The 13,566-nt window shown below is 33.5% G+C and overlaps 2 protein-coding genes across 2 annotated transcripts in view; one reads left to right on the forward strand and one right to left on the reverse strand.

Moving 5' to 3' along the window:
* The window catches only part of LOC18034484 (SUMO-activating enzyme subunit 2), an 8,214-nt gene extending 4,169 nt beyond the window's left edge, over positions 1–4,045 (reverse strand). Inside the window, exons 1-5 of the mRNA XM_024179718.1 lie at positions 3,733–4,045; positions 3,524–3,613; positions 2,487–2,570; positions 2,162–2,380; positions 459–560 (exon numbers count right to left, since the gene is read on the reverse strand). Of these exons, the coding sequence (XP_024035486.1) occupies positions 459–560; positions 2,162–2,380; positions 2,487–2,570; positions 3,524–3,613; positions 3,733–3,765 (528 nt within the window). The 5' untranslated portion in view covers positions 3,766–4,045. The remainder of the gene's footprint in view (positions 1–458; positions 561–2,161; positions 2,381–2,486; positions 2,571–3,523; positions 3,614–3,732) is intronic.
* Positions 4,046–6,967: 2,922 nt separating this feature from the next.
* LOC18034979 (protein CHROMATIN REMODELING 35) lies at positions 6,968–13,495 on the forward strand. Its single transcript, XM_006423319.2, has 7 exons — positions 6,968–7,239; positions 7,363–7,433; positions 7,837–8,339; positions 8,641–8,829; positions 9,368–9,526; positions 11,206–12,980; positions 13,075–13,495. Exons 2-7 carry the CDS (start codon positions 7,385–7,387, stop codon positions 13,076–13,078), a joined length of 2,679 nt encoding a protein of 892 aa, XP_006423382.2. The 5' UTR covers positions 6,968–7,239; positions 7,363–7,384; the 3' UTR covers positions 13,079–13,495.
* Positions 13,496–13,566: the final 71 nt, after the last annotated feature.

Here is a 13,566-nt window from a genome sequence, read left to right on the forward strand (position 1 = left end):
TACTATTATTTATCAGTTATGGTTTGTTGCACAAGTTTTTGTTTTGAGTTGTAGCATCCAACGGGAAATTTGGTTCCCCCCGCCCCCCCCCGAATTACTCTTAGCCTCTAAATTTTTTAAGGAAAAGTTTGAAGTTGGTTGGTATTGATTTGTGTTTGAAGGAGAATTTGGGTCAGACAGTTCTTTTTTTTTCAAATACGAATTGGGTCAGACATTGAAACAGCGAGAAGAGATGATCCAATCAGACAGATGCAAAGGGTAAAATAGGAAAAGCAACAATAAACGTGATTTTAACAGAATACTCTCAACGTCAAGGAGGTTTTACTATATTTTAATACATGAGGGGGGTAATGCTCAGATTAGACAAACATGAGGGGTTTCACTCATTTTGCCTACTCTAATCTACAATAAGTTATAGCCAATCAATCTTGACACTATAGCAAAACAGAAACATTTACCTTTGATGGAGTGCTCGTTATCGTACACACAGGATAGGTCTTTGGAGCAGGTTTTGGCTGACACTCGTAGCATTCTGTTTTCCCTTTTACATGCACTGTTACCTACTTCCAAGAATGCGACATGAGTAAAGACCATCATCATGACCATATTAAACAACAAATAGATCAACATAAGACAGTCAACTCATACGAATGAATATGCAGACAGATGGGTAGAGACCAAGAAAGATGAACAACTAAGCATAATAATAGAAAGTAAGTAAGTCAAACAGATTTTATTTTTCATAATTTTGGTAAAATTCAATAGATTAGACAATCAGGAATGTCAAAATAATTATAACAAGAACAATGCAACTCATTATATTGGATGGCCTGCTGCTTTGAAATAGATATTAATTTTTATTGCACTTCGAAGCTTCCATAATGTCGTCAATCAGATATAGGCTCAGCTCCTCAGGCATAAAAGCATTTGATAATAATAAGATGTGTAAATGAGTCTATGTCAAACAGTGTTACTGGCTTCCTAGTTCTCTCATGGTCACTCAACACAATGCTATTGGCAGCTGCAAGATAACAGGCAAAAGGGGAAAAAAAAAAAAAAAAAAAGCAACAGTCAACCATGATTAATAATAATTACTTTAGCATGCCTCAATTAAAATACTTCTACAAGTAGTAAAAATCAATAACATGAGTTCAGCCCACCGTCCGTAATGAAAACAATAAGATCCAAAAGAGCATTTTTGACAATTTCAAAATTATGAACTTAGCTCATCATGCACAATCATACCAAGTACAGAACTGAAAATATCCATTAATTAGCATAAAGAACTTCCAAGTTCAAGCGTATTATTCAAAATTAAGCAAAACCTTAAGCAGACTTACCAACAGAATCACAACCAAACGAAAATAAGGGTATTTTGGTTAAAATACTTGGGGCCTGTTTGGGATTGCTTTTGGGAAGTTCAAAGGTGATTTTGAACAGCTAAAAACTAATTGTGGTGTTTGATAAAATTTTTTAGAAACCACTCCATCCTATGGCAAATTTAGAAAAGCAGGAAAGAGTAACTTTTCAAAATCTGATTTTGAAAATCAATTTTATACTTAATACGATTCCATATATATATACTAATATATATTACAAAAATCCAAAATTATCCTTATTAATTAGAAAATAAAATCATCAAATTTATAGAGATTATTATTATTACTAATTATATTGAGATAACAAAAATTAATAATATAAAATATTTATTTTAGTTATCAATTATTATATATTTTATATACATGTTTATAAATGTTTAAATAAATTTTATTCAACATTATATCCAATTTGGTGATTTACATTTTCTTCACAGCTGAACAGCATAAGTAACAACAATTATTTCAAGAGCTACAACATTATCAAATTGACCCTTAGAAAACTAAGATATTTTATAATATATATATATATATATATAGTAGGTGATTAGCAGCCAGTACCCCATCTAGTAGGCCACTGTCTGCGGTTTGCATATTCTACTAGAATTACTTTGGGTTAACAAATGCAGGGAGGTTGAATATTTTATCATAAAACACTCAACTGAATTGAATTTATAGTGCAAGAAACGCGAAAACCCCAACAAACAGCATAATAAAGGCAATATGTATAAAAGCCCCATTAAAGATAAAGAAAATATGTCCAAAGACTTAGTATGTCAAATTACCTGCCCTAGGAACCCAGTAGTACCACTCTCAACCAAAGGGACATCAGCTGCCAAGCAGAGGCGGTTCACATGTCTCCTTGCATCTAAATTATCTAGTCCATTCAGAACAACATTGAATTGTTTAAAGAATTCCACATTGAACTTAGGATCCTTGACGTTTGCATGATGTGCTGTGATGCTCATTTGAGGCCTAAATTTTAAGACAGCATCTCGAGCAACCTGGTAGAAACATTGATGTCAACACCTTAAAAATTTTTTAAAAAATGAAAAATGAAAAATGAGCAACTGAAAGCATAGGAGAAAGGATTCTCGCTTAAGTGGTTACCTTGGCCTTAGACTGTCCCACATGTGATTGACGAAATAAAAACTGTCTATTCAGGTTACTGACTTCTATGGTGTCCATGTCAATCTGCAAATAAGTGATTGCACTAAGAATTACTATTACTACCAATAACTAATGGCAGCATCTGATGCAAAATCTAAAGAATTTCAAATGAACTGATAAAAGCAAATTAAAAAAAATGAAATTTAAGCACAAAAAGGGGTAAAATTGTATCATGCATATCACTGATCAAAGGAAGAGGGGAGCCCAAAAAAAGAAAAGAAAAAAAAAGGCAGCCACAACAAAAGGCTAACTAATCAAAACAGCCACTTCCTCTTACTCCCTTAAGTATTCATTCAGACTGTATAAACAGCAGAGCTACCTTGAAGCTGACATTAATGTCAATTTACCACTCTTACAGGGCCATAACTTCTGACAACCATTCATGACCACCAATCACCATACCATTGCAACATAATACAAACCTTTCACAACTGCTCTAGGTCTAGAGCCTCAGACGCTATACCCCGCCCACTCGATTAGTAAGTCCACCACCAGCCGTAGCCCACATAATTAACAGTAACACTAACCACTAAAACAACCAAAACCACAGCAACACCACCACTAAAACTACTGCCACCGCCAACTACACCTTTCATTAACACTCCCCATCATCACCGTCACCTTTCCATCAGCCCATTCATTGGTCCGACCTTCATCACCACTATCAGCAACTTTAACAAGTATCACACAAACATTGGCTTATAACAAACCTAATATCCAAAAAGGCAACAACTATGTCACTCAAACACCATAAAAGCAATTCAGTAAAAACTAATCAAACGTCTTACCACTATTCAAGTGCCATTCTTTAGAAATCAACTATCTATCTGTTTCCACATGGCATACTTGTATTAAAAAGAACGATATAAGTTCAAAAACTATTGGTCACCACTAATTAAATTCCAGCAAATGAAATCACAACCACACAAAATCAAACGAAAAAAATTAAAAAAGGAAAATAAAAGTGAAATACTAACAATATGAATGTCTTGAAAGCCGGAGAGAGCGAGAGTCTTAAGCAGCTCACACCCAATACCACCTGCTCCAACCATGAGCACTTTCGCGCCCTAACAAAAATCAAAAACTAATTAAAAACACATAAAACAAAACCCTTAATTTCACTAGAATTGAACTAAAAACAAAACTGGGTTTCTGGGTTTTCAGTTTTTTTGTCTTTGTTTTGCACCTTTATGGCTTCCAACTGTCGCTCTGACACCATTGCTACTGGAGGTCTTCTCAACTCAAGCAGCTAAAGAAGAAACTTCGAGGAGAGAGAGAGAGGGGGGGGGGGAGGGAGAGAGAGAGAGAGAGAAGTTAATTAGAATCAGAAGATGAAATTTCATTCGTGTGTTATTAACTTATTATTAAACGCGAAAATATACAAAAGGGAAAAGAAAAATAAACGGGGACTGCGGGAATCGAACTCGGGACGTGAAAGTTGGGTTCGGAGAATCTCAAAGGTGGTGACGAGGAAAGGACGGCGAAGAGTTAAGACGAAGGAGTACATGCATAATCCAAAAGGCCGTGTTTGGGAATCAACTTTTATAATATTTTAGATTTTTCCTTTTTCTTTTTGGCATTTTAATAATTATTTTATAAATTTTTTAGTATTTTATCTATTATCATTTTATCTCCGTCCAATAATTTATTTCTTGTTGAATTGCTAACATTTATAAAACTGCTATCTTTTTTTTTTTTCTCATTTCAAATTTCAATAATTGAACTAAGACAAATGGGTTATTGAATATTTTCAATCATGTTTTAGATTAGAATTAAAGGTGAAAATGACACATATCTTATTGTTTCATTTAATAGACATGAAAAATTTAACTACATTTCATTAATAAAAGTTGACTTAAAATTAAATTACTTTTTTAAATTAATAATACATCTCAAAATTAAATCGCTCACATATAATCAATTGAAAATACAGATATTAAAATAAACATAATTAAAATATATTATACTATTATTTTAATATAATGTAATTTTTCCGATTCTTCTTTTGAAAATTGAAAGTTTGATGATATGTTTAACTTTTGAAATTATTGATGGAATGTTATTTAGCAACTCATCTCACATTAATGTTATTTTTGGATATTAAAGTTTGATTAATATTAAGTTTAATTCGAATATTAAGTACTTAATTGATGAACAATTTAAAATACAGCACGCTAATTGTGCTATGACTCTATCTATTTTCAGCATTAAAACTTAAATGTAACAAATTATTGAAATAGCACGTATTCATGAAGAGCGCCTTTCACATATTGCATTAGACATATAGCATTAAGTTGTAATGGAATAAATTGTTTTGTGCGGTATGGACCATAATATATATAATACTAATTTTAATATTATTATATTGTAGTATTAAAATTAAATTAGTACTATTTTAATTTATTAATATGTTAGTGTTAAATCATTAATTTTTTAAATTAATTATTTTATACATTAATTTTATAAAAAAAAATAATTTAATAATATACTATTATCAAATAATAAATTGTTATAATATTATAATTTATAACGTTATATTATATTATAACATAGTTTATTTTTATATATCAGCTATTATAATATATGAAATTTTTAATAATACATTGTGTTACCTTGTGTTATAATACAATATAATATTGAATTTTCAATCTAATTATAAATTAATTTATATTTATTAATGTCAAATATAATTATTTAGTTTAAATTAATTTTTAAATTAATTATTTTAGTAAATACTAAATGATTAAATACTTTTTACATATTTAAAGTAAAATAATTAGAATGATTTTATGTAAAAGAAATAAAAAATGCATTATCATTTATTTATGAAATATTTAGATTTATTAATATTTTATATTATATATTATTATTTAAGAATAAATATAAGTTGATATTTAATGAATTTAAATTTATTATGTGTTATTGAATAATAAAAGAAAAATAATTAAATTTAAAATATAAAAAGTATTTTAATGTAATATATCCTGAACCCTACCCCTACCTTCCTCCCTCCATCGAATTAATTATATACTTGTTTTATTACATCAGCTACTTTTTTAATATACTACAATGTTATCAGAATTCGTAACCAAACATGAATTTGCATAAGAATAGTATTTTAATACAATATAATAAAAATTATCCGATGAATCTAAAATTCATTCAATTTTAGACTCTGGGGCAATTTAATTTTGTGAGTCCTTTTATATTCTAATTCTCTCTCTTTACATATTATATAAAATTAGTTTTAATCGAGATAGCCACTTTATGTTTATATAACCAACGCGACCATTCAATCACTCCTTAATGTATGCACATTTATTATCGAACTTAAACTATCATGAGATACAATGAATATATGTGACAATAACTCATGACATTTATTATAGGTTATTAAATGTGAACTAGATATACATATTATCTACTGAATTATAAATTTTTCTGTCAATTGAATTGTATGTAATGAGGTGATAGTTAACTAAGGTGGCGTTTGTTTTTTAATTTAATGACTTAACGTGACTTAACTTAATTAATTAAGTTAGTTAGAGGTGTTTGTTTTTATAACTTAATGAGACTTTTTAGATAATTTTGACTTAATAAAATAAGCTATTTTTTTTTTTTACTTTTTACTTAATGGAGAAATCTGAATTAAGTCAATTACTTGCTAATGTAAAAAATATCTCTGTTTTATAATTTATTTTTCATGTCTATCCCAAAACTCACCCATAAATATTTACCCCACATAAAAATATCCATATTTTTTCTTTCTTATATTACATACGATAAAATTTGAAATTTATAGTATTTTATATATTAAAATTCTAAAATAATTATGTATTCACTTGAATATAGTTTTACTTATAAATGTTAAAATATTGTGGTATTTAATATATTATTTATTTGACATTCAAATTTAATAAGGATACAAATATAAAAGTACATATTTTCAGCTTTTTAAGTTGAAAAAAATAAACAACTTAATACTTATTTTCCGAGATTCAGACAAAAAAATAAACATATTATTCAGATTCAGACATTCAGACCTATTCAGAATTCAGACTAATTCAAATCTATTCAGATTTCAGATAAAAAAATAAACGCTACCTAAGTTTTTTTAATAATAAAAAAAGAGAAATTATAAAAGACGAAAAAATATACATATTTTTCTTCTTAAACTTTAGTTATTATAAAATTAATGATTTAGCTATAAAAATAAATACCGACAGCGGGGCCACGATTACCCCGCTCCCAGCGCGGGATATACCTACACCATACAGACAAACAAACCGAAACACAGTACGGATCTGTGGGACCGCCTATCCCCTTTAATTCCTGGCGTGAGTGTGACAATCAAATGCCACGTCGGTTTCTTTCACTTACCCCCCAGCTAACAACAATTTTTTTCCACGTTCATTTTCTTCCCCAAGTCCCTCCGCCCCTCAAACACGGCACATTCCGATTGGCTACAGCACGCCTCTACATTCTTTCACCAATCAGATACGGCCACGTCAACGTACTAATAGTAAATAGCAATACACGCAAGAAATCCTTCGCGACTCTACCTATTTCCTACCATCACTCTCACTCACCAGTCACCACCCCTTGCTGTAACGGCCTCCGAAAGCAGCTCCAAGCTCCAGCCCCACAAGTCAGACCCTCGCTCTCTCTCCATTGTTTTGCGTTTTACGGCGAAGTAATTGTCCTTTTGCTTGAATTTAAGTCGCTTATCAAGTCTTTTTTTTTCCCCACATTTAATGAGTTTATTTATTTAGGGTTTGATTCTTCAAAAATTAACCCTATTATTTTCTATGTTTAGTGATTGTTAAATTCGTGGAGAAATGGAGCCCGCAGTGATGGTTTTGCCGCTAAATTACGCTTCTCCTGATGGTACTCTCTCTCTCTCTCTCTCTCTCTCTGTGTATACTTTTTGTTAATGCGCAGCGTTGTTGAAATGTGTGTGTGCATGTGAAGTCTATGTTCGTTAAGCGTGTTTTGTGGTGTCTGCTATTGGTATTTTGACTCTTGTGAAATTTTTATGTTTGCTTGATGGAATTGTGATTTTTGCAACTACGTGAGCGTGTGAGTTTTTTTTTTTTTAATTAAGTGTATTGTGTTGTTTGTAAATGTGATTGATGAAGTTATATTTGACTCTTGTGAAATTTTAATGTTTGCTCGATGGAATTGTGATTTTTGCAACTGCTTGTGCATGTGAAGTTTTTGTTTATTATGCTTATTGTGTTGTCTTCTATGTGTATTTGACTCGTGCACACTTTTCATCTTTGCTTGATAGAAATATATTTGAAGAGACATAAAAGAATGAAAATGTCGAGTGATGTGGAAAGCTACAGCAGTACAACTCCCTCCACAAGTGTGAAACATGATATGAAAGTGAAGACAGATACTTTTGATTATTCCGATCCATTTTCCATCAAGGATTTGCTGGACGACTTGAGCTCTGGTAAATATGGAAGCGTGACCAAAGAAATAAAGGAACTTATTGATCGGAAGGTCCAGATATTTGGTCCACTTCTCTCGCAGAATCCTTCACTGTCGAGTATGTTTGTGGATGCTGAAAAGCTGAGTGGACAAGCTTTGAAATCAGCAAATCGACAAGCGCACCATTCCGTCATTGATTTGGAGGAAGATTGTGTGGCTGTTGGTGTTCCATCAAAATCACCAGCTGTCGTGGTTCTTTCAGATGATGAAGATGAAGGGGACAAGAGGCCTTCTTATCCTTTTCAAGAGGTCCGCTTGATGCAGCCACCTGTTGGACCATTTTTAACAGAAATACAGGTAATCTTTCTTGCAATTGTAATCTTGGAAGTTAATTGTGAAAAGAATGCTGACTGACAGGGATATAAAAATCATATTTGACCAACTATGAGTTATTGGCTAATGTCAGTCGTAAGAGTTGACTTTTCGATTAACTTTAACTTTCAAGGAAGTGGATATGAGAATGTTCGGCGCTAAATGATACGTTTGTTGTTGTTTATCAGGACTATTTCTTACATTTGTAGTTGTCAACATTCGCATATTTCAATTTTCTGGTATCATTTTATCCAATCTGAAAGTGATTGTGTGATGCCATATTTAGGTTCGAGGCAATGTGGACAATATGGTACGAATAGAAGAACAGGTAAGATTGGCTGGTGAAACTGTGGTTGAGAAGGATAAAGGTGTCTATGTTGGTGTGGAAGGAGATGATGACAACCAAAAAAAGGCTGAAGACGACGGTCTTGGTGATATTTGGCAAGAGATGTCAATGGCAATGGAAATTTCCAAGGTATTTGGTTTATATTAATTTTGCTTTTCATTCATTTATGCCTACTTTGTGCTCCTTTCTTGATTCGGAGATTTTTTTTTTTTTTTTTATTATCAAGGATAGAGAGTCTTCACCCTTAGTTTCTTTATACGATGGTTACTTGCTGTGCAAATTGGGGAACCATAATGTTGGTAAAAAAGAATAAAAAATGAAAAGGTTCACTATTATTGCCAAATAATTGGGATTATGATTGTTCAATAAGCTTTTGGAAAACCATATGTGGAAGCTGGTGAAGAAATGATGCATGTAGATTATGTTCAGGGGTTTAAGGTTTGAATCATGTTCAATAATCAGTTTATTAAGGTGAAACTTAGATCCTTGTACTCCTTATTAAAGAAGCTGCAGCCAGCTGTTTGTGCTTAATGGAACATCACTATTGTATGGATGGTTGTGCAAAGTGATATGTAGGATATGTTTTTCTTAATTTTTGTTAGCTATTTATTCCATTTTTTACCGAGTTCCTGCAGTATTTATTATTATTATATGCTGCTTCTGGTAGGATGTGGCTGAAGATAATTCATCTGCTGAGCACATGGGAGAAGATGCGGATGACTGTGATCATTCATTTGTCTTGAAGGATGATCTTGGTTATGTCTGTCGCATCTGTGGAGTTATAGATAGAGGAATTGAGACCATAATTGATGTCCAATTCAATAAGGTGAGGTTATTCTTTTTATTAATTTTCCCTTTTTATTTCACTTAATGCTAGAAAGGAGTTATGCAAATATGCGGGACATAATTCTGGCTGTAGATGTTTGATAATAAATATATGAAATCTGAGGACTTTGGATGCAATAGTAAGTTGGATGAGATGGTGCTTCCAGAAATATATATTTTGTATATGGAAGTGGGAGTTTTTCATCGGGCATATGTTTGTAATGCATGTCATCTAATTGAGCAAAGGGATCGAGTTTTTCAAGCTTAATTAGCTACACACTCGCTCAACATGAACTTTTCGGTTGAGGATCCATGACGGAAATGCTCAGCTTCTGGAGTCTAGTGGGGCTGTAATGAGGATGTTTTTCTCTGGAGGATTTGTGGATTGCAACTGAATCATATGCTAAACTTAAAAGGGTACCAGAGTGGAAAAAAAAAAAAAAAACTCACCATCATTGTTTCAAATGTGGGCTACAGTATAACCTTCTCTAAGAAACTACTCCAACAAATTTTAATTTTCGTAAACCTCCCACACAGTGCACGGGCATTATACCCTCAAAGTTAGTATGAAAGAGACAAATTTGTTAATTGGGTACGGAAGATTATTTTTATGGATACTTAGTTCATAAAATCAAACCGGGTAGCATAATATTTAATAATTGCTAATACAGAGGAAAATTGTCGTTATATTCAATGCATGCACTTGTTCAGATTTTTTATCGAGTAGTGTTGGTATGGTACTACTGTTTTTCAGTCTTTGCAATTGAGAAGCTCCAATTACACGATTCTCTTGTAGCTACTTCTGTTGCTGGGATACTTTGGGTGCTGTCCTTGTGCTTTCCGGTGTTTTCTGTACCTACTTCAAATTAGGGGTGTTTTTTGGAATTGTGTCTTGTAATTTTTTATCTGCACATTTGAGATTTTTTGTACCTAGCTGGTGGATAAAGAATATCCTTTTGATTCATCTGTGGATGGCTATTCACTCCCTGTTAATCAATTTATCCTTGATACAATTATTTTTTAAGTTTCCTTCTAAAAGCAAGAAAAGAGTGGTGTTCCTGTTGTATTCACTGAGCAATAACTCAGGAAGCACCAAGTATATCCTGCCCCTGGGCAAGGTCTTGGACTCTTTCTGCTTGTGGATACCTGTGAGCGCTCTTGAGCACCTTTTCTTTTGAAACTAGTGGGCTTCTGCCACTATTTGATGCGAAACTGGAAAATAGTATTTAGGAACAGCAGAGAACTAAAATTGTAGAACATTTTAACTGGTTGGTCATGTTGTCCTGCACTTTGTTTTCTCTTTCATTGATGTACATTGGTATCCTGATGATTATTTGACTTACCGTTATTTCACTTGTCAGGTCAGAGATTTGTAATTAATAATTCAATAACCTGCTGTATTCAACAAAAAAAAAAAAATAATTCAATAACCTGCTGGTGTTTCTACTGCTTTGTGTTTGTGTCGCTGCAAAATTCCATGATACTGTGAATTCCATCAGAACCTTGAAGTGTTTTATTACTTTAATTTTATCTCGGTCATTATATGCTTAGATTTTCTGTAATCATACAAATTTAACAGCTTTGCTTGAGTTTAGCTTTTGGGATAAATTTTGAAGCCTTGTTAGCTAATTTTTTACTTGAAATGGTATTACCTTTGGTTTTGATTTTCATTAAATTTAGGTGAAAAGGAGCAATAGAACTTACCTATCTGATTTTCGGAGTGCTAAAGATAGAGAATCAATTGATGTTGGAGTTAAGCTGTCTGAGTATGAGTTGATGGTGACTGAGATTGCTGCTCATCCAAGGCATACGAAGGTCATGAAACCTCATCAGGTGGAAGGCTTTAACTTTCTTCGTAGAAATTTGGTGACAGATAATCCTGGTGGCTGCATATTAGCCCATGCTCCTGGATCTGGAAAGACATTTATGATAATCAGTTTCATTCAAAGTTTCTTAGCCAAATATCCACAGGCTAGACCACTGGTTGTGCTTCCTAAAGGAATCTTGGCTACATGGAAGAAGGAGTTTCAAAGATGGCAAGTGGAAGATATTCCTCTATTAGATTTTTACACTGTAAAAGCTGATGGTCGGGCTCAGCAATTGGAGGTGCTGAAAAAGTGGGTTGAGGAAAAGAGTATACTTTTCTTGGGGTACAAACAGTTCTCCGCTATTATTTGTGACACTGAAACCAGCAAGATTTCAGCCACCTGTCAAGAGATACTGCTGAAGCAGCCTTCAATCCTGATTTTGGATGAAGGGCATACTCCAAGGAACGAGAATACTGATGTGCTGCAGTCCCTTGCGAAAGTACAGACACCTCGAAAGGTTGTACTTTCAGGAACGCTCTATCAAAATCATGTCAAAGAGGTGTTCAATATTTTAAAGCTTGTTTGTCCTAAATTTCTGAAAATGGACACATCCCGGTCTGTTGTTAAGCGAATAATGAGTAGAGTGCAAATATCTGGGTTGAAGAAGCAGATAAAGACAAATGCGCAGGACACTTTTTACGAATTAGTTGAGCACTCTCTACAAAGTGACGAGGATTTTCAAAGGAAAGTGACAGTCATAAAAGATCTGCGGGAGATGACTAGTGGTGTCCTCCATTATTATAAAGGAGATTTCTTGGATGAGCTTCCTGGACTTGTAGATTTCACAGTAGTGCTGAATCTCAGTTCCAGACAAAAGAGTGAAACCCAGAAGTTAAAGAAGTGGTCTAGGAAGATGAAGATTGCTGCAGCTGGAAGTGCTACTTATCTACATCCGAAATTGGCTACTTATCTGCATCCGAAAATGAATTCCCTCTCTGAGAAAAGTGCCCCAACAGATGATAAGATGGATGAGCTGTTGGAAAGACTGGATATAAAAGATGGAGTGAAGGCTAAATTCTTTCTGAATATGTTGAACTTATGTGAGGCTTCTGGTGAAAGGTTACTAGTTTTCAGTCAGTACCTCCTGCCCTTAAAATTTGTGGAGAGACTAGCAGCGAAGATGAAGGGCTGGACTCTTGGGCGGGAAATATTTGTCATCTCTGGGGAATCGAATGCTGACGAACGGGAGTGGGCGATGGATCAGTTTAATAACTCTCCTCACTCCAAAGTTTTCCTTGGATCAATCAAGGCATGTGGAGAGGGAATTTCTCTGGTTGGGGCATCCCGCATCATTATTCTGGATGTTCCCTTTAATCCATCAGTGACCCGCCAAGCAATCGGCAGGGCTTTCCGGCCAGGCCAAACAAAGAAAGTTTATGCATATAGATTGGTTGCTGCTGAGTCTCCTGAGGAGGAAGATCATGCCACTTGCTTGAAGAAGGAACTGATCTCAAGGATGTGGTTTGAATGGAATGAGTATTGTGGTTATAAAAATTTTCAAGTGGAGACTGTTGATGTGAATGATTGTGGTGATCTCTTTTTGGAAAGTCAGCTCTTAAAGGAAGATGTACGAGTTTTGTACAGAAGGTAGGTTAGTTTTCATTTGTCATTTATCGCAGTTGAGTTCCTAAATATGATTTTATCTATTCTGTTTTAACTCCTATTTTTGTATACTTATCAGGTAGAGTAAAGCATTTATGATTGAATCAATGGCTTGGCAATAGCAATCTCTCACTTTCTATCTAAATCTGACTGACCGGTGATCCTAATCTCCTCAAAATTCATTTAAATATTGACTTCTGAAAGCCGGGTAGCCAAAAGCAGCCCAAGTTTTGAACTGTGTTACTGGTTGATCATCTTGGATGTTTGTTAACTATTTAACTTTTTCTGAGTCAGCTGTATAGCGTCTTTCCTTACAGTAGGTGCATTTTGATCGGTAGAATCACAAGTTTCTGCTGCTTTTCATGTAAACAGCTAAGTTTGTGTCTTTTTCAGGCATTTTTTTTCACATTGTTTGAAGATTTCTCGAATGTGATAACTGGTTGTGTACGGGTGAGAGTAAATCAATGCAAATAGATGCTGAAATTTGCAGTTGCACATAAGGATTATCTCCCTCTCTCTTTCTTCTCTCTATAAGTAGATATACAGAAATGATCTTTTGTGTAACTTTGCT

This window comes from Citrus clementina, unplaced genomic scaffold, assembly GCF_000493195.1.
Source record: "Citrus clementina cultivar Clemenules unplaced genomic scaffold, Citrus_clementina_v1.0 scaffold_8, whole genome shotgun sequence".
NCBI classification, from domain to species: Eukaryota; Viridiplantae; Streptophyta; class Magnoliopsida; order Sapindales; family Rutaceae; genus Citrus; species Citrus x clementina.